This window comes from Vombatus ursinus, unplaced genomic scaffold, assembly GCF_900497805.2.
Source record: "Vombatus ursinus unplaced genomic scaffold, bare-nosed wombat genome assembly UNPS02014807.1, whole genome shotgun sequence".
Classification (NCBI taxonomy): Eukaryota; Metazoa; Chordata; class Mammalia; order Diprotodontia; family Vombatidae; genus Vombatus; species Vombatus ursinus.
Genome location: NW_020954585.1, coordinates 60,697,674 through 60,720,070, shown reverse-complemented (window position 1 = coordinate 60,720,070; position 22,397 = coordinate 60,697,674). Strand labels below are relative to the sequence as shown.

General features: G+C 38.9%; 1 protein-coding gene across 3 annotated transcripts in view; it reads right to left on the bottom strand.

Annotated features, from left to right (window-relative positions):
* The window catches only part of LOC114051926 (cerebellar degeneration-related protein 2-like), a 36,329-nt gene that overhangs the window by 2,463 nt on the left and 11,469 nt on the right, over positions 1–22,397 (bottom strand). For 2 of the 3 annotated variants that reach the window (XM_027874335.1, XM_027874337.1), the window contains 2 exons: positions 2,949–3,097; positions 2,498–2,662 (listed from right to left, as the gene is read on the bottom strand). In XM_027874335.1, the coding sequence (XP_027730136.1) occupies positions 2,498–2,662; positions 2,949–3,097 (314 nt within the window). Of the gene's footprint in view, positions 1–2,497; positions 2,663–2,948; positions 3,098–19,785; positions 19,881–22,397 lie in introns of all 3 variants that reach the window. The other variant, XM_027874336.1, reaches the window with a different exon arrangement.

Below are 22,397 nucleotides of genomic sequence, written 5' to 3'. Positions count from 1 at the left end.
GCTAGGGTAACAGTCTTTCTCACTGAAGTTAAAACGGACTTAACTGTAGAGATGGGATGAGTGATATAAGACTAAAAGAAGGGTCTAAAAAAAGTGCTTCAATGATGGGTAAGATCCCTCCCTGAGAAAGAGGTGACCTGAGGCTAATAAGGAGAGAACTAAGGGGCTGAGAGAACAGACCTGGCAGCCTTCATAGGCCTTAGGAAAGAACAAAGAAGGCTCAGATAAGAGCTTTATCTACGTAGCCAGAGACTGGTATGGATTGAAAGAAGCTGTGGACAGCCTTAGACAAGACTCCTCAGAGCTGAAATATGGCCCCTTGGAGAACCCAGATACCCAAAACCCTCCCCCCCAAAAGAACCCCATAAGAATTAAGGTAACACCTCAGAGAATTAAAGTACTGGCAGTTCCCTAATGGTTCAGTCTCACAAAGATCACTGGAGTGCTACAGTAATCACATCTGCCAATTCTTTCTGTATGTTGGGGTATGCAGTTCATGTGGGCCTGGCAATTGGAAACCATAAAGGGTGGCAGTTTGCCAGTTTTATACTCTTTCCCAATATGAAAGTCATTTTCTCTGGCAGAGAAAAGCAAAGTAAGAGTTGACTGGCTGAACTTTCCCCCATTGTTCCATCTACCCCTACATAGCAGCCTGTTCTTGAGAAGATGTGCCAAATACAGGGGTGGGGTTGGCTATCAGACCCTTGTGATGACAGACAATCTTCCCCATATGCCTCAAAAGACTTCATTCTTTTAAGATACCACCATGCAACCAGTAACTTAGGTTCACAACTCTGGAGTCATCTTCTGTGCTTTCCTTCACCCTGCCCCCCAACCCATCCATGCACTTGCCAAGTCTTGTCAATTCTACTTCTCCTACGTCCTTCTCTTCATTCATACAACACCTCCCCTAGCTCAGACTCTCATCACCTCTCAACCGGGATTATCACAACAGCTTTCTACTTGGCCTCCTGGCTTCCAGTCTCTGTGCTCCAATCTATCTTCCACAAATTGCACACTGATGCTCCTAAAATGCAATTCTGATTACATCACTCTCTTACTCTTCAATGGGTTGGCATTTAAAGCCCTTTGCAGTCTAGCTCTTATCTAGCTTTCCAATCTTAGTTACTATTACTCACCTTTACCCACTCTCCCTTCTGGTTAAACCAGCCTGCTCAATATTTCTCATATTCATAATCTTCTATATCTGCTGATGTACAAGTGGTTGCCTCACGTATGGAATGCCCTCCCTCCTCACCACCTTGTCAGAATCACTAGCTTCTTTCAGACTACAGCTTAAGTCCTCCCACGTCCTGATTCCCTCGGGTGTCAGTGCACTTGAAATTACATTGTATACTCTTTGGATTTTACTGATCTGCATATCTTTTGTACTCTTCTTATAAAACATAGGCTACTTGAAGGCAGGGGCTCTCAATTTCATCATATCTCCAGCGCTAAATACGGTGCCTCACACACAGTAGGTGCTTCAATGTTTGTTGAACTGATACTATAAGACAATTTACTTCCAATATGATCTGGCTTGGTCACACTCACATATGGCTGTGATAAAGTTATGAGCCCACATCATTTGCTTCTACTCTGTCAAGGATCTACACTCAAATTTGAACTTGGAGGTAATTGTGACACCAGTTCCTATGGGATAACTTGGATAGGCATTCCTGAGGCCATAAATTACTTTATTCCCTTGGAAGAGCTAGCACAAACATTTACAATGTTTCCTGAGGGAACTCTAGGCCATCATGAATGCCTAATATATTGCTTAGTTCACAAATTGATACCTGAACTATATATACTCCCCCATATCTCTGGATCCCAGGTTAAAAGAACTTTAGTATTTCCTCTCCTGCTTGGGGTTTGGGAATACTTCCACCAGTATAGATGGATGCTTCTGAAGGCCCCAAGAAGGTTCCTACAGGCTCATATTTTACTAATTACTAACCATTTACTAATTACTAACTTCATCAGACAGAAGAATATTATAGCCAGTATCAATTTTCATAAAAAAGTAACTGTTTTCCATTATTTCAGAATTGCTATTTGCTCATCAGGAAACATTCTGCCTAATAAAATATCCATTTAATTAATCTTCTAATGTGAAAGCTCAAAAAACTTTCTTGTAGAAAATCTATCTTAAAATATTTTCAGATAAAAGAAGAATGTGTATCTGAACTAAAATGAAAGAAACAGTTTTCATGAAGTAATCACAAAGCCAGATTTATCTTCCTCAAATTTCTAGACCCAGGTGATGAGGGTTTATACTTAATTTCCATTAATGAAAGAACCCATCATTCATAAATGCAGAATCAAAGCTATTGCCTTGCTTCAGACTACTTGTGGTTTAAAAACTGTAACTTTTCCAAGAAAGATACATTTTGAAAAGTATACAATTTCTGCTCAACCGAAACCCTGACTTCACCAAGCACTGAAAAATGTTTTTGCTTGTAAATACAAAAGGAAGAGACTGGTAGCAGCTTACTTGCGTAGGTCATAAAGTTCCTTCAGACATGAGAAGCTGTGCACTGACTTTCGCTGCTCACATCTCTCCTGGCTCCCCCTCCCACCACTCGAGGTCTTCAGCTCCTCCATCTGGTTCTGGAGATGGTCAACATGGCTCTGCAGGCATTCGATTGTTTCAGTCAGACTGGAAAGAGAGAACATAGACCAATTACAGCTTGTTACATTCAATCAAGGGCATGACCCATGAAGAGAGATTAGTTACACTGAAAGTGGGATTTCTTAATTGGAAAGGACTTCTGTTTAACCCACTCTCCTTTATCCAGGGCAAAGAAAACAAGCTGAAATGTTACCACGTTATCACTTCAACGGACCACCCTTCACTCGTATCCTGTCCTAAGTCTACAGAGTAAGTCAAATAGCTCCGTGAGGTCTTCCTCAACTTCCATGACAAGAAACCATAGGAACCTTACCTCACAATCTTTTGCTGGGACGCCTTGCTGTCCGATACGAGCTTCTGATTTGTCTCTTCTAGCTCCCGTGCAGTGACATCCAGTTGTTCATAAACCTTTGCATGTTGTTCATTCATCTGTCGTAGGAGCTCCACTTGTTTGGTCAGGTACTACAAGGGAGGAATGATGAGGCTCTCTTACAAGCTTAACCAAGGAAAATATTATTGGCTTATTTATTGAAAAAGTTACTTTAAATACAAATGGAATAACTATAAAAGAGCACAGGACATCCTTGGGGTACCAAACTCTCCCAACTGTTACTATATGTCTCTGGGAAATTTTGATGTGCACTATAGCCACTGAAAATGAATGTTCAGAAGGACTCAACAACAACAAAATCTAAACATAAGACAGGGTTATCCCATAGGAAAGTATGTTTTAGAGGATATAATTTCTTTTTAACTTAGTTTGCTATGAATGCTTAAGTACAAAATCCTTTCAAAGAGCAGTAACAACAAAGGCTCAACTGGAAGATTTTAATTAAAATTGAAAAACAATGCTTAATCAGGGGAATTAATTATTTTTGGCAGAAAGTAATAAAAAACACATTGCCTTAAATACAAGGAGATATTTCAGCTTAATACCAATCAATCTCTCCTCCCCCTTATTTTTAATTCTGTGTGAAATGTTCTCTCTGTAATCCTCTTTGTGAGAAACTTGCCACCTTATTTATTTTTATAGGTCTAAGACTGCTTTCAAAAAGAGCTAAGGATAAAGGAAAGGGGAAAGACACCTTACAGACTTAGCATTTAAAGTCACCTTGGGCTACACTGTCCATCCAAACCAGTAGGCAGATATTACAGCATAGATTAAAATACTTTTCATTTTATATGCATGTTTATTTTGGGACCTGAAGCAGAAGAAATGTTTAAGGTGGGTTTAAAAATTACTACTATACATACATAATGTACGAAGGTCACAACAAGACAGATGGGTTTTCTAAGATTACATAATACTCAGAAATGACATTAAGAGACTTAGGCAGCATGATGTCATTGAAACAACAGTAGATAAAGACATAAGAAGACCTCAGGTTGAGTCCTGGTTCTGTGATTTACTTGATATGTGGTAATCTCAGACAAGTTACTCAATCTCTTTGACCAATCTCTCTTCATCTGTAAAATGGAGACAGTCACTCCTACTGTACAAACCAGACCAGGGCAGTTTGGATCAAATGAGACCATGTACATGAATGAAAGAATCTTGTAGAATGTAATATACTCCATGACTGTAAGATGGTTTATAAAAAACAACCTGTCTGAGGCAGATTATCTGATGTTAAAAGTCATTCATGAGATTACAACGCAAATTTTGTAACTTTTGGATTTTGTAAAACTCAATTTCACTTGGCTATCTTACCACACCAGCTGATTGTGGATACTTTATTTCAAACACCGAAGCTTCACATAACTAGATTTTCCTAGTCAAAATTTATCTCAAAGATGTTTTTAATATATCCTATATACAAGTCAAGAAAAGAGATTACATTTTAAATCAAGAACCTCAGAAGCAGATCAAGTAGGTATATATACCCATTCTCAGGAAGAGTTTTTTGGGAAAAGCTATAAGCTATTCTTAGCTCCCCAGACGGGATGGTACCTTTGTACCAGGGTATCTACTTCAAAGGTGGCTAGATTGTACAATGGGGATAGAGTTTTGGCCTGGAATCAAGAAGACTTGAGTTCCAATCCTATCTAAGACACAAGCTGTGTGACCCCTAGGCAAGTCACTATCTGCTTCAGTTTCCTAATCTGTAAAATGGGGATCATAATAGTGCTCACTTCACATGGTTGTGAGGAATAAATGATGCAACATGTAAAACTAGGTAGCCATTCCTGAGGCATCAGAGAGCTCTGCATGGTGGCTTTAATATAGTCTAAAACATTGCAAGTATTATAACCAATGATAAAAAATTGGCCTATTTCAAATTAGATATTTGGAAACCTTAAAGCTTAAAATAGGGTACTATGCTTTTCTTTAGACAGCAACAAATAAGCTGACTGGACCATTAAAAACAAACTGAGTAGCAAATGTCCACACAGTATATGCCATGCAAAAGGGAAATGTAAAGGACTGGTACCTGACAGATAAGCACAATTAAAGCAATGAAGCCAATTACAAAGTAGTGGTGAGGCACAGCACTTGGAAAATGTGGCATTAACAAATTAAATGGGAGCAGCTTAGGTGGTGCAGTGGATAGAGCTTGAAGTCAGGAGGACCTGAGTTCAAATCTCAGACACATAATACTAACTAGCTGTGTGACCCTGGGCAAGTCACTTAACCCCATTGCCAGCCCCCCCCCCAAAAAAATTAGATGGAGACACATAACTAGTTCTCACTTACATAAGTTTGTTTTAACCTTTTTTTTTTTTTTTTTTTTTACTTTTTTGGTGAGGCAATCAGGGTTAAGTGACTTGCCCAGGGTCACACAGCTAGTAAGTGTCATGTGTTTGAGGCTGGATTTGAACTCAGGTCCTCCTGACTCCAAGGCTGGAGTTTATTCACTGCACCACCTAGCTGTCCCTGTTTTAACCTCTTATCTGAAGTCAGAGCTAACAGGTGTTGAATGGAACCTAACCTAAACGATTCTCCAAGAATTTGCCATGAGCAAGCAAAACTTAGGAATGGTAACAAATAAATTTAATTAAGACAGGACAGAACACTCTAGAATAGCATCCTATGTCTCAACAACATCTTGATATGTATTCAATATCTAGGCAAATAATTATTTGGCATGAGGGCTGAATACCAATTGGTAAAATGACAAAAAATGCCATAAAATTTAGGTATGCGTTAAAGCATTTGGTTGTCTGCGATGAGATCAATACTCCAATAAATACAGAACATGCCTTTGATCTATGAATTACCTTAGAAAAGAATCTGAAATCAGAAGTACTGATCAGACCTAGAGATGCAACATCCCTCGTACCTCATAGAAGGGGAGGTATAACAATATTTTATCCCTCTTTACACAGCCAGGAGACCAAATATGATGGAGAAATTTGAGACTTCATTTTTTATCTCAGATATTGCAATATCTCAAATATTGCAATAGAATGCAGAAGCATTCTATTAAGCCATTAAAGAGATTTACAAAAATATGTAAAACAATGCCACTCCTCTTAGAAGTTTTCTTTTGGAAAATAGCTATCATTCATTAAAATGTGTTATCTTTGTTAACGTGTAATGGATCTATTATTGTTATTAATAAATATTTGAAATTTTATCAGTTTTTATTTCTAATATGATAAATATTAATAAATATAACCCATATAAACAAAGGTTCTTTGGAACCCTCAATAATTTTTAAGAGAATAAAGGACAAGGGTGGAGCCAAGACGGCAGAGTAAAAGCAGGGACTTGTTTGAGCTCTCCCCCAAACCCCTCCAAATATCTGTAAAAAATTATTCTAAACAAATCCTAGAGCACCAGAACCCACAAAAAGACACAGTGAAACAAATTTCCAGCCCAAGACAACCTGGAAGGTCGATAGGAAAGGTCTGTTGCACCAGGCTGAGAGAGGAGCATAGTGCCAACACAAACCGTGCCAGCACAGATTAGGTTCCAGCAAACCCTGAGCAGGCAGCATGGGACTGAATCACTGGCAGCTGTGGTGGTTTCCAGACTTCTCAACCCACGAATGCCAGACAACTTAGAAGGTCAGTAGGAAAGGTCTATCAGACCTGGGTGGGAGATGAGTGCGGTCCAGCCACGACCCCAGAGCAGCCCTGGGATGGTGGTTGCTGCTTCCAGAGCTCTCAGACCACAGATGGTAAGGCGATCGAACAAGTGATTAGAAGGAGATTACATGGATCTCTGCTGGCACTGAGGCAGGATTCTGTTGCTTGCCTATACTTGGATCTGGGTCACATTCCTGGGAGGCGTTCCTGGGGCAAGGAGGGGTGAAGGTATAGCAGAACTTGTTCAAGCAGTGGAGAGGGAACCCTCCTCACAGTTCCAGGACAGAAAAGAGTGTTTGTGATCATTCACAGACCAGAGCACTGGCCAGGAGAGGAGTAAACACCTCTTCTTGGATCATACCACCTTGGAAGAACTGAAAACTTATAGGTCCCTAGAAGTATCTCTGAAAACAACTGCATAAAACCCCTAAAGCTTGAGACAGTACACTCTCCACACTGGAAGCAGAGCCTACCTTAACAAAGAGTTAAAAAGTCAAGTAATTGGCTGGGGAAATGAGCAAACAGCAGAAAAAAACTCAGATTATAGAATCTTACTTTGGTGACAAGGAAGATCAAAACATACAATCAAAAGAAGACAACAAAGTCAAAGCTCCTACATCCAAAGCCTCCAAGAAAAATACAAATTGGTCTCAGGTCATGGAAGAGCTCAAAAAGGACTTTGAAAATCAAGTAAGAGAAGTAGAGGAAAAAATGGGAAGAAAAATGAGAGTGATGCAAGAAAAATCATGAAAAACGAGTCAATGGCTTACTTTTGGAGACCCCAAAAAATACTGAAGAAAATAACACCTTAAAAAATAGACTAACCCAAATGGCAAAAGAGGTCCAAAAAGCCAATGAGGAGAAGAATGCCTTAAAAAGCAGAAATGGCCAAATGGAAAAGCAGGTTCAAAAGCTCACTGAAGAAAATAATCCCTTAAAAATTAGAATGGAGCAAATGAAAGCTCTATGAGAAATCAAGAAATTATAAAACAAAACCAAAAGAATAAAAAATAGAAGACAACATGAAATATCTCATTAGAAAAACAACTGACCTGGAAAACAGATCCAAGAGAGAGAATTTAAAAGTTATTGGACTATCTGAAAGTCATGATAAAAAAAAAAGACTAGACATTATCTTTCAAGAAATTATCAAGGAAAACTGCCCTGATATTCTAGAACCACAGGGTAAAATAGAAATTGAAAGAATCCACCAGTCAACTCCTGAAAGAGATCCCAAAAGGAAAACTGCCAGGAATATTATAGCCAAATTCCAGAGTTCCCAGGTCAAGGAGAAAATATTGCAAGCACCAGAAAGAAACAATTCAAGTATTGTGGAAACACAATCAGGATAACACAAGTTTTAGCAGCTTCTACATTAAAGGATCAGAGGGTTTGGAAAAATATATTCTGGAGGTAAAAGGAGGTAGAATGAAAACCTAGAATCACCTACCCAGCAAAACTGAGTGCAATCAATGAGGGGAAAAAATTGACATTCAATGATGTAGAGGAATTTAATGCATTCTTGAGAAGCCAGAGCTCAATAGAAAAATTGACTTTCAGATATAAGACTCAAGAGAAGCATGAAAAGGTAAACAGGAAAGAGAAATCATAAGGGACTTATTAAAATAGAATTGTTTACATTTCTACATGGAAAAATTATATTTGTAACTTATGAGACCTTTCTCAATACTAGGGTAGTTGGAGGGAATATATACAGAGGGCACAGGGTGAATTGAATATGAAGGGGTGACATCTAAAAAATAAAATTAAGGGGTGAGAGAGGAATTTACTGGGAGAAGGAGAAAGGGAGAGGTCAAATGGGGTAAATGATCTCATATAAAAGAGGCAAGAAAAAGCCTTTACAATGGAGGGGAAGAGGCGGGAGGTGAGAGGGAATCAGTAAACCTTATTCTCATTGGATTTGGCTCACGGAGGGAATGACATACACTCTCAATTGGATATGGAAATCTATCTTACCCTACAGGAAAGTAGGGGGGAGGGAGATAACGGAAGGGGGTAGTAATAGAAGGGAAGACATATTGGGGGGGTAATCAGAAGCAAACATTTTGAGGAGGGACAGGGTCAAAGGAGAGAATAGAATAAATGGGGGGGCAGGAAAGGATGGAGCGAAATATAGTTAGTCTTTTACAACATGACTATTATGGCAGTGTTTTGCATGACTATATATGTATAACCTATATCAAACTGCTTTTCTTCTCAATGAGGGTGAACGTGGAAGGAGGAAGGGAGAGAATTTGGAACTCAAAGTTTTAAAAATTGTTAAAAATTGTTTTTACATGCAACTGGGAAATAAGATACACAGGCAATGGGATATAGAAATCTATCTTACACTACAGGAAAATAGAAGGGGAAGGGATAAGGAAAAGGGAGGTGATAGAAGGTAGGGCAAATTGGGGGAAGAGGTAATCAGAATGCACAACATCTTGGGGTGGGGGAGGGAAGAGATATGGAGAAAATTTGGAACTCAAAATCTTGTGGAAGTGAATGTTGATAACTAAAAATAAATTAATTAATTTCTAAAAATAAAATAAGAGTATAAAGGACAAAAGAATTTCATCACATTGTCTCAGAAAGATTTAGTCTAAATTCATACAGCTAGTAAGGAGCAGACAGAGTTAGGATTCAAACCTAAGTCCTCTGACTAAATCCAAAGGAGGGTTTACTCTTTTATGTGATTACAAGACTTTTTACTATTGTTTAATCATATAACTCATGTCCAACTCTTCGTGACTCCATTTGGAGTTTTCTTGGCAAAGATACTGGAATGGTTTGCCACTTCCTTCTCCAGCTCATTTTACAGATAGGAATAGCGTTAAGTGACTTGCCCAGCGTCACACAGCTAGGAAGTGAGGCCAGATTTGAACTCAAGAAGATGAGTCTTCCTGACAATGGCAATGGGTGGTCTCCTTGCCTCAGGTCTTCCACTTGAGTCCATCTTTCACTCAGCTGTCAAACTGATCTTCCTAAAGCCCAGATCTGACTCCTCACTCCTCCCTCCCCATGTCAATAAATTACAGTACTTCCTATTACCTCCTAGATCAAATACAAAATCCTCTGTTTCACATTCAAAGCCCTTCATAATCTGGCCCCCTCCTACCTTTCCAGATTTCTTACACCTTACTCCCTGCACCCAATGACAATGGACTCCTTGTTTTTGTTCCTCACTCAAGATTCCAGGCATTTCCACAGGTTGTCCCCCAGATAGGGAACTCTCTCCTTTCTCCTCTCCACCTCCTTGGGGTTCTTTTAATTCCCAGCTAAAACCCAACTCTCTACAAGAAGCTTTTCCCAGTCCCCCTTAATGCGAGTGCCTTCCCTCTGTTGATTATCTCCAATTCATCCTGTAAATATCTTGTTTGTACATAGTTGTTTGCATATTGTCTCCCCCAATTAGACTGTGAGCTCCCTGAGAACAAAGACTACTACTGTGTTACCTTTCTTTGTATTCCCAGCCCTTACTTAGTACAGTGCCTGGTACATTAGGAAATGCATAATAAAAAGCCTGTTGGGCAGTTTTCAGATGAAGAAATTAAAGCTATCTATAGTCATATGAAAAAATGAAAATCACTATTGGTTAGAGAAATGCAAATTGAAACAACTCTGAGTTACCACATCACACCTATCAGATTGGCTAACATGACAAAACAGCAAAATGATAAATGCTGGAAAAGATGTGGGAAAATTGAAACACTAATGCATTGTTGGTAGAGTTGTGAACTGATTCGACCATTTTGGAGAGCAATTTGGAACTACGACCAAAGGGCTATAAAAATGTGCATACTCTTTGACCCAGCAATAGCACTTCTAGGGCTATATCCCAAAGAGATCATAAAAATGGAAAAAGGACCCACATGTACAAAAATATTTATCGCAGCTCTTTCTGTGGTGGCAAAGAATTGGAAATTGAGGGGATGCCCATCAACTGACGAATGGCTGAACAAGTTGTGGTATATGAATGTAATGGAATACTATTGTGCCATAAGAAATGATGGGGGAGGGCACAGCTAGGTGGCGCAATAGATAGAGCACCAACCCTGGAGTCAGGAGGACTTGAGTTCAAATGTGGTCTCAGATCAGACATTTGACACTTATTGGCTGTGTGACGCTTGACAAGTCACTTAACCCCAATTGCCTCAAAAAAAACAAAAAAAAAAGAGAGAAAAGAAAAAAGTAATGATGAGCAGGCCGATTTCAGAAAAACCTGGAAAGACTTGTGTGGACTGGTGCTGAGTGAAGTGAGCAGAACCAGAACATTGTACACAGTAACAGCCACATTGTGCGATGACTAACTTTGATAGACTTAACTCTTCTCAGTAATGCAAGGATCTAAGACATCTTCAAAAGTCTCATAATGGAAAATGCTATCCACATCCAGAGAAAGAACTATGGAGTTGGAATGCAGATCAAAGCACACTATTTGCTTTTTTTTTTCTTCTGTTTTGTTTTGTTTCTTCTTTCTTATGGTTCCTCCTATTGGTTCTAATTCTTCTTTACAACATGACTAATGCGAAAATATGTTTAATAGGAATATATATGTACAACCTATATCAGATTGCGTGCCATCTTGGGGAGGGAGAGGGAGAAAATCTAAAACTCAAAAGCTTATGGAAGTGAATGTTGAAAATTAAAAATAAATTATTTTAAAAAATAAATAAAAGGCCTGTTGACTTGTCTCATTTTGTTTTAGCTCTATACCTAAGTTTTCCAAGAAGACAGATTTTCAAGAGTAGATCTCCCAACACAAACAGTACTATAGTCCTATTTGATAAATTAAAAAATGCTTTATTGAAACTTATGGACTCATATTTTTCTTTGTTAAGGAATTTTGTCTTTTTGTTTCAAGATTCCTATAAAAATGGATTGAATATCCATCTCCTCACTCCACTCTGAGGGGGCGGAGCCAAGATGGTGGAGGGAAAGCAGTGACTTATTTGAGCTCTCCCCCCAAACCCTTCCAAATACCTATAAAAAAAAATGGCTCTAAACAAATTCTAAAGCAGCAGAACCCACAAAAAGACAGAGTGAAACAAATTTCCAGCCAAAGACAGCCTGGATGATTGATTGGAAAGGTATACCGCGCCAGGTGGGGAGAGGAGCTCAGTTTGGTGTGGGCGTGCAGGCCGCAACAACCCTGGAGCAGGCCTCAGAGGGCTGAATCATGGGCAGCTGTGCCAGTTTCCAGACTTTTCAACCCACGAACACCAAAGACAACTTAGAAGGTCAGTGGGAAAAGTCTGTCACAGTGGTGAGAGAAGGAGCTAGGTCTCAGCCGCCCCCAGGGCCACAGCTCCCTCCTGAGCTTCTGGCTCACAGACTGAGGCGGAATCAAGTGGCTGATCAGAGGGCGATTGCAGGGATCTCTTTGCCAATGCTGAGGCAGGAATCTCTTGCTCTTCCCATGCCTGGATCTGGGTCACAGTTCTGAGGGGTGGTCCTGGGGTGAGGAGGAATGCTGGTCTGGTGAAGCTTGTTGTGGCGGTGGAGAGAAAACACCTTGTCCCTTATCATAGTACCTTGGAAGAACTGATACTTTTCAGGTCCCTAGAAGTACCTCTGAAAACAGTTGTGTAAACCCCCGAAGCTTGGGACAGTACATTCTCTACATTGGAAACAGACTTTTACCTTAACAAAGAGTTTAAAACTCAAGTAATTGGCCAGGATCATGAGTAAGCAGCCCAAAAAGAGTCAGACTATATTATCTTACTTTGGTGACAAAGAAGATCAAAACATACAACCAGAAGAAGACAACAAAGTCAAAGCTCCTACATCCAAAGCTTCCAAGAAGATTATAAATCAGTCCCAGGCCTTGGAAGAGCTCAAAAGGGATTTTGAGAAGCAAGTAAGAGAAGTAGAGGAAAAACTGAGAGTTTTGCAAGAAAATCATGAAAAACAAGTCAACAGCTTGCTAAAGGAGACCCAAAAAAATACTGAAGAAAATAACACCTTAAAAAATAGCCTAACCCAAATAGCAAAAGAGGTCCAAAAAGCCAATGAGGAGAAGAATGCTCTAAAAAACAAAATTGGCCAAATGGAAAAGGAAGTCCAAAAGATTACTGAAGAAAATACTTCCTTAAAAATGAGAATAGAGCAATTGGAATTTAGTGACTTTATGAGAAACCAAGACACTGGAAAACAAATCCAAAAGAATGAAAAATTAGAAAACAATGTGAAATATCTCACTGGAAAAACAACTGACCTGGAAAATAGATCCAGGAGAGAGAATTTAAAAATTATTGGACTATCTGAAAGCCATGATCAAAAAAAGAGCCTAGACATCATCTTTCAAGAAATTATCAAGGAAAACTGCCCTGACATTTTAGAACCAGAGGGCAAAATAGAAATGGAAAGAATCCACTGATCTCCTCCTGAAAGAGATCCCCAAAGGAAAACTCCTAGGAATATTGTAGCCAAATTCCAGAGTTCCCAGGTCACAAGGAGAAAATATTACAAGCAGCCAGAAAGAAACAATTCAAGTATTGTGGAAACACAATCAGGATAAAGCAAGATTTAGCTGCTTCTACATTAAGGGACCGCAGGGCAAGGAATATAATATTCCGGAGGGCAAAGGAGATAGGATTATAACCAAGAATCACCTACCCAGCAAAACTGAGTATAATTCTTCAGGGGTAAAAATGGTCACTCAGTGAAATACAGGACTTTCAAGCATTCTTGATGAAAAGACCAGAGCTGAATAGAAAATTTGATTTTCAAATACAGGACTCAAGTGGAACATGAAGAGGTAAACAGGAAAGAGAAAATCATGAGACTTATTATGGTTGAACTGTTTACATTCCTGCATGGAAAGATGATATTTGTAACTCATGAGATCTTTGTCAGTATTAGGGTATTTGGAGGGAAAAAATTATATGTACTATATATTGATATAGACAGACAGATAGATAGATAGATAGAGGGCATAGGGTGAGTTAAAAATGAAGGGGTCATATCTGGAGAACAAAATTAAGGGGTGACAGAGGATTATACTAGGAGAAGGAGAAAGGGAGAGGTACAATGGGGTAAATTATCTCACAAAAAAAAAAACAGAAAAGAAAAGGCTCTTACAGTAGAGGGGAAATGGGGGAGGGAAAGAGGGAATGAGTGAATCTTATTCTCATAGAATTTGACTTAAGGAGGGAATAACATACATACTCAGTTGCATACGGAAATCTGTCTTACCCTACAGGAAAATGGGGGGGAGGGGACAAGGGAGTAGGGAGATGATAGAGAGGAGGGCAGATTGGGAAAGGGGGTAATCAGAAACAAGTACTTCTGAGGAGGGTCAGGGTCAAAAGAAAGAATAGAATAAATGGAAGGTGGTGGGATAGGATTAAGGGAAATAGAGTTAGTTTTTCACAGCTTGTCTACTATGGAAGTGTTTTGCATAACTGCACATATATAACCTATATTTAGTTGCTTACCTTATCAGTGAGGGTGGGTGGGGAGGGAGGAAGGGAGAAAATTTGGAACCCAAAGTTTTAAAAACACATGTTTAAAAAAAAATGTTTTCACATGCAACTGGGAAATAAGAAATACAGGAAATGGGGTATAGAAATCCATCCCGCCCTCCAGGAAAATTGAAGGGGAAGGGGATAAGAGAAAGGGGGGAGAGATAGAAGGGAAGGCAGACTAGGCGAAGGGGTATTCAGAATGCATGCCATCTTGGGGTCGGGGAGGGCCGAGATGGGGTGAAAATTTGGAACTTAAAATCTTGTGGAAGTAAATGTTGAAAACAAAAAAATAAATAAAAATTACCATAATAAGAAAAAATTAAAATTAAAATTAAAACTTAAAAAAAATTACTATAAAAATGTAAGGAGCCGTAGCTTGGGTCAGAGAGAACTATGAGGTGAAAACTCTGCCCTTTCCTTTTCTCTCTTTCTAAGCATAAATTTATCTCTAACAGATTCTTTGACAAAAATGCAAAGCACTGAATTTTTTTCTTTCACAAAAGTAAGTCCAAATAAGTTAATGGCAGAATCAGGACTAGAAGCCAGGTCTTATCAATCCACATACATTTTATTAAGTGCTTAATGCATGCCAAGCACTGCTGGAGGTGCTAGGGTTACTGACAAAAATGAATAGTCCACGTCCTCAAGGAATATATGGGGGTGGGATGGGGAATGTCCACACAGAGGTGCTTGCACACAGCAGGTGCTTAATAACATTGCTGAACTGAATTACAACTCCTAGTTCAATACCTTTTATACTCCACTACGCTGCCTTAAAAGCAGAATGAGGTTCACTAAACACAATTTGATTAGTCATATTAAGAATTAGTATACTTAATTACTCTATTAGCAACCATTTAAAATTGTTTATGGATGAAGTGACAAAACCACCTTCTACTCTGTCCACATATTGAAACCGTGAACTTGAAAAGTACTTGTGGGGGCAGCTAGGTGTCACAGTGGACAGAACTCCAGCCTTGAAGTCAGGAGGATCTGAGTTCAAATCCAACCTCAGACACTTGACACTTACTAGATGTGTGACCCTGGGCAAGTCACTTAACTCAGACTGCCTCACCAAAAAAAGAAAAAAGAAAAAAAAGCACTTCTGGAATTGTAGAAGGCTATCCACTAATCTAATTGTGTCAGGTCACGCTGATATTCAAAGTAATTTGCCACATTAAATGTTTTCCTTCCTTCTCTCCATCCAGGATAGAAAAACCAGTCCTGTAATCCAGAAAAACTTGATTTTCAGCTATTAGTACTAGCAAAAGAGCACACACAGACAAGAAGTCTCTGAAATCAACAGGAATATGTCCAACTAGAACACAGATAACTAGGTAAATTAAACTAACCCTGCAAACTGAATGGAGACCCATCTTATCAGAATGGTTAAAAATCCAGCTTTCCAAAGAAGGCAAGAGTCTAGGTCTAAAATCCCCTCTGGTAAAATTCCCAGTTGTCTACTCACTTCCTTAATAGGTCAAAGGCTGCTCTAATTTACAGCCACCCTTTCTTTCATTCTACTATGCATGAGGCCTTTCGTGTGCAGGGGAAACAGAGACAAAAATCAATCAACCTCAGCCCTCAAGGAACTTGGGGCCCAGGCTGGGAATGGGGGGTACAGATGAAAAGAAGTATACTAGAAGGGAAATTCAAATGTACCTAACTAAGTCATTTTTGAGGGGAGGGCACTAGCAAATGAAACAGGCAGGGTGGGTAGTGAGAGGAAACAAGATAGGTTTTCTGCAGGAGGCAAAAATTAAGCTGAGCTTTGGAGGGGAAGGGGATAACCATTTATTAAGCACCTACTATGTGGCAAACACTGTGCTAAGTGCTTTACAAGTATTATTTCATTTGATCTTCACAGCAACCATGAAGGTGCTATTATGATTCCTCCTCCCTCTTTTTTTAACAGTTGATGAAAATAAGGCAGACAGGGGTATCATGCGAGTAAGTTTCTAAGCATTTGAACTCTGGTCTTCCTGTGCCACATGGTTGCCTTTCCTTTTTCTTGAAGGAAGCAAAATATTCTAAGAGGTGGCAGTGAGGAGGGTGTATTTCCAGGGACTGGAGGACAGCTTTGGCAAAGGCATGAAGATGGAAAATTGAATAAAAAACATTAAGTATGGCAGTCTGGCTGTAATTTAAGACAGCACGGGTACAATAAACCCAGAAAGGTTGGCTGGAGCCAGAAGATGAAGGGCTTTATAAGTCAAACAGAGGAGTTTGTATTTTATCCAAAAGGCAAAGAAAGACCACCAAGGTGACTAGTCCCATTACAACCACACACACTGTTTTTCATTCACTGTGAATGGTTTGCTTTAGGATTATCTTTTTTTTTTTTTGCAATTATGCAAAACATATTTCCATATTAGCTAAGTTGTGAAAGAAAACAGACAAAAAAAAAAGATCCCAAGAAAAATAAAGTTAAAAAAATAGTATGCTTCAATCTGTATTCAGAATCCATCACTTTTTTCTCTGGAGGTGGAGGGTATTTTTCATCATAAATCCTTCTCAATGGTCTTGAATCATTGTATTGCTGAGAAAAGCTAAGTCATTCTCAGTTGATTATCATATGATATTGTTATTACGTACAACATTCTTCTGGTTCTGCTCACTTCACTTTGCATCAGTTCATGTAAATCTTTCCAGGTTTTTCTGAAACCATCCTGCTTGTCATTTCTTATAGCACAATAGTATTTCATCACAATAATAAGCTACAACTTGGTTCAGCCATTCCCCAATTAATGAGCATCCCCTTAATTTCCAATTCTTTGCTACTACAAAAAAAGCTGCTATAAATATTTTTGCACATATATGTCCTCTTCCTTTCCTTTTTTTGGGGGGGGGGAGGATCTCTTTGGGAAACAGACCTAACAGTGGTATTGCTGGGTCAAAGGGTATGCACAGTTTTACAGCCCTTTGGGCACAGTTAGGATTATCCTTTTGAATCGTCTCAAATTTGAGTTTAAAATTGCCCTAAGGCCTTGGCTAATAGAGTAGATAGAGTAGATCAAACAATCAATCTACACGCATTTAATAAACAACTACTATATGCCAGGTACTGAGGGAATGAAGACAAAACTAAAACAGTCTCTGATCTTAAGGAGCTTAGATTCTGTAGCAGGGAAGACAACATAGGCATGGATAAGTATATATGAAATCTATACAAAATGAACAAAACATAAATTTGGGGGTGGGGAGAAGAGGACAATGGAGCTCTGAAGAAAATAAGGGATTTTAAGAAGTGATGATGAGAGAAGCATTCCAAATATGAGAGACAGAAGAAGAAAGGTACAGAGAAAGATAAGTGACCGTGTCATGTGTGAGGAACAGTAAGAAGGCCTGTTTGGCTGAACTTTAGGGTATGGCAAGGGGAATCATGCACAATAAGACTGGAAAGGTAAGTCAGAGGTAGTCCGTGAGGGGCTTTAAAAGCCAGGGGAATTTTATTTGATTCTAGCACCAAAAGAATCCAGCTAATAAACTGTACTTTATTGAGTAGGGGATGGGAAATGACTTGGTCAGACCTGTATTTTAGGAAAATCGCTTTGGCAGCTGTGTGGTGGATAGACAGGAGAAGGAAGACTTGAGGTAAACAGACCAATTAGAAGGTTTTTGCAATAGTGCATGTTAGGGGTGATGAGGGCCTAAACTAGGGTGATGGCCTTGTGATAGGCCACCTGTGATGGCCATATCTGGGATAGAAAGATATGAATGTAAGAGACATTACAAAGGCAGAAACATTTTGATAAATAACTGGATATGTGGTATGAGAGAGAGGATGACTCAAACCCTTAGGCTGTTACTTGAGAAACTGGAATGATGATAATGACCTAGACAGAATTAAAGAAGTCTGGAAGACTTTTTTGGGGGGTAAAGATATTAGTTAAGTTTTGCACATGCTGAGTTTGAGATGACTACAGAATATCCAATTGGAGATGTCCAAGAGGCAGTTGGAGATGAATGACTGGAGCTCAGGAGAGAGACTAGGACTAGATATATAGAGATGATTTCTACAGAGAGATCATAATTAAACCCATGGGAGCTGATGAGGTCACCAAATGAGAGTAGAGAGAAAGGAAATAAAAGAGGGCCCAAGATGGAGCCTTGGAGAATACCTGCAGTTAGGGGTAGGGGATGATATAGATGATCAACCAGTAAAAATAACTAAGAAGAAACAGTCAAATAAGTAGAAGAAAAACCAGGAGACCAGGCAGTGTGTCATGAAAACCCAAATAGGAGAAAGTATCGAGGAGAGAGTTGTCAACAGTGTTGAGTGGTGCAGAGAGGTCAAAAAAGAATGAGGATTAAGAAAAGGCAGGAGTAATGATGGAGTGATAATGTCAGAAGGCAGACTGCTAAGAGTTAAGAAGTGAGTGAGAAGGCAAGAAGTAAAAGTAAAGGGTACATTTAAAGTTAAGGAAAGCAACAAGGATGAATATTCCTTTCAAAGAATAAGCCTGTTTTGCTCACTCAGAAATGCCCATCTACGTATTTTAATGTTTTGTCTTTTTTAGATTCAAAGCTGGAACTTCTGATTGAAAAAAATATATAATTTGTACTTTCTAGTCTGAATATTTGAGAAACTACTTTAATTAACTTCCTTAAACAGATAAAGAAATAAAGATAAACAACTTATAAAGCAATTATTCTGGTGTAAGCTCCTATGTTCCTTTTACTAACCAACAAGCAAAACCTATTAATTATGTAGTAATTTGAGTTAATTTCTCTTCTACAGTTGGAAGTACTTTGTTTTGTTGTTGTTGGGAGGGGTTGTCTAATGTGTATAATTATGCTTATGTAATTAATATCAACATTCTTTTAAGACTGATTTCTACCTACCATTCTTCATAATGATTTACATTTTATGATATTTTCCACTGAATTGAAACATATTAGCCACAGAAAGCCCCTGGACATCAACTCCTAAATCTGTTCTCTCAAACCCTGATTCTCTTCTCACCCCAGACCCTAGTCTCCAATTGCTGATAGAATAGTGTCACCTGGATGTTCTTTCTACCAGCACATCTAAGTCAACATGTCCCAAACCCACTTCCACTTTATTTTTCCTCCTAATCCTGCTTTGGACTTCCCTATCTCTGTCCACAGCACCACATTTATCCAGTCTTCTGTGTTCAAGACCTTGGTGTTCCATTGGACCCTCCTCTTTTACATCCATAACACACATCTCCATTCAGTCTGACTTCAGCCTCTTTATTCTCACCGATACTGACTGACCAACATCCCTCATTGCCACAGGCTTATGCCACTACTGAAAAAGGGCCTTGTCATGAATCCTCCCCATTCCACTCTCTTCCATTTCATCCCCTAAACCTCTGCCAGATCTGATCACTCCTCCTCAAAAACTCTAAGGGGCTCTCCTTTAGGTCTTACCAACATCTCGCCTGCTTGTCAAGACCCTTCACCATGCAGTGCTACTCCATCTTTCCTCTTTTATTTCATTTCATCCCCCCTTGGTGCACACTAAGCTGTAGCCAAACTGGATTGATTTGCCCCTGGCACATGCTGTTTCCCATTCCAGGAATGTCCTCTTCCCCACCTCTGATCTACGGATTTCCTTACCATCTTAAAAACCCAACTCGAATGCACCTTCTCCATGGGCTCCTGGTCAGTTTCAACTTTTACCTTTTGGAGTTTAAGCAGCATTTTGTTTTGTCTCTCTCTAATGTACTTTTCCACGTAGTCCTGCATAATACCGTCACTCACAAATGTGGAAGGACCTTATAAGACAAGGTGACAAAATTCACTGTAATTTTCAGACCAAGGATTGTCTTAAACTCTTACCCTTCCCAAGCAGCCAACACTGTGCCCTGTGCACAGCTGTCATTTAATAATTAGATGAATCTGAAATATATAATTATTAGAGTTAAGTATTTTAAATCACCTTGGGACTCTGCAATGAAAACAAAATTCTCTTTCCCCTCTGTTCTCCATATATTATGTGAACCATAAAGGAATTAATCAAATAGTGTGATCCATCTAGGTTATCAATCAAGCTAGAAAGTCATTCTATTTGGCCAATGTGAAATCTGGCGGACCTTTAACTAATTTTTAAAAGCTTGGGTAAACACTTGTAGGTATCTTGGCAAACTCTAAGCCTCATTAACTTCAACTAAGGAAACAGCATGTTCTATAATCTTTGTCTAACACATTAAAGTTGTACTTGGCCTAATTTCAAGACTCACTTTCCCAAAAGTTTTAGAAATATTTTTTGGGCAAGTCACACAAATTTTGTGAAAATGCAGTTAAGGGGAAGGTCTGTTACATACACTGTAAATATGGTAGAATGAATAAGTGTCTTAAGTGAACAAACTGGTGTTTTTGCTTTTGATAAGATCTTTCGGGTGGAATCATTTCTTTTTTCTTTTTGACAAGGCAATTGGGGTTAAATGACTTGCCTAGGGCCACACAGCTAGTAAGTGTGAGCTATGAAGTGTCTGAAGCTAGATTTGAATTCAGGTCCTCCTGATTCCAGGGCTGGTGCTCTACCCACTGCACCACCTATGTGCTCCAGGGTGGAATAATTTATGAGTAATGTAGTCGTAAGCTTCTTGTGTTTGGCCCTCTCCAGGATATAGTATAGTAGAAGAGAGTCAGAAAGGTGGGCTCAAGTTGTACCTCTGTTATTAATAAGGAAGTCATTTCACCACACTTTCTGCATTTGTAAGCTAAGGGTATTGGGCTACATGACCTTTGAGGTCATGTCCCTTTTAGTTCTGACATCCGATTCCTATGCTTCCTACCTTTATAACCCCAGCACTGAATATAGAGAGTTGGTCCTCAAAAGATGCTGATTCAGGTAACACAGGCTCCATGAGCATGGACAATTTGAAACTTTTCTAAACAGGCACAAAAGCCCTGGGTCCTATGTTGTCAAAATCTTTGGAGGTTTAACTTGCAATGATATTATTGATTGAGGTGTTTCTAGGAAAAAAAAAGTTTACTAATAAAACAGTTAATAGCACAATGGTTATGGAACCATAAAAAAGATCTTCAATTATCTGTACTACCTAAATGGCAGTATTTACCAACAATTATCTCATCATCAAATCAACTCTGCTCACCAACCAGGCAACTTTCTGAACTCAAGTGCCTCTCCCTGGCTCATCCATGTATACATTGTTTTCCCCATTTGAGTATACATTCCTTGAAAGCAAGAGCTGTCTCTGTTTCTTAATTTATATCCCCAGTACCTGGCACAGAGTAAGCACTTAATAACTGCTTTTCCTTACTAAAGAAACTGAAAGTAAGCATCTCTCTTAGATTATTTTCTATTTCATGTGACAATCATTAAATTAAAAATACTTGTAAATGTAAATAGACTGAGACCACAGAAGTAGAGAAAATGGTCTACTATTGATCCTTTGCATGGTACAACTCATGAGAAAAACTAATAAAATTGAGCTACTTAGAATTTAGTCACCTTGGTTCTTCACCTTCAGAATACCTTATCATCATCTTCAAAATTTAAGAAACTAAAAAAACTAAAAGTAGAAATACAGTATTCTCATCATTGTTTTGCACTTAAATACTGCCATATGAAAATTAAACTTAGATAATTTTAAAGGGAGACATCAGGATAGAAAGGAAAGAGCACTGGACAAGTATCAGAAGACTGTTCTAGTTCCAGCTCTGAAAAAGCTCAACTAACTGTGACCATGAGTAAGTCACCTTCACATAAAGAACTCACCTTCATACAGCAGGTAACGGTTTACAGAGCACATTCCTTACAACTTTGAGGTAATACAAAGTACTATTCCAATTTTACTAATCAGGAAACTGAGATCCAGAAAGGGTAAGTGATTTGCCCAGAGGAGTTGGGACTGAATTGAGGTCTCTTGGTTCTAAGTCCAGAGTTTTCTTCCACATTGCCTCTCCAAAATGAGAGCTAGAAAGAGCTAGGTGCTTTCTAAGACCTTCCCTTCCAGCTTGGACATCCTGCAATTCTCTGAAATCTTATCCATAGCCCTAAAAATGTCATCAATGCGTTAACATGGCATAGTAGACAATATTCTGAAAAGGAGTCCAGGGACTCACTCTAACTCTGGCTCTAAGACTAATTCCTTGACCACAGCCAAGTCACTACATTTTTCTAGACCTCATCTTTTAAGGTTCCAAGTAGTCCTAAAATTTTATTATTCATGATACTTTTTTTTTTCCAAAAAAGAAGCCTAAAAGATTAAATATTTCTTGGTTTTCTACACCTAAGGCAAGAAAAGGGGCATAATTTGAACAAT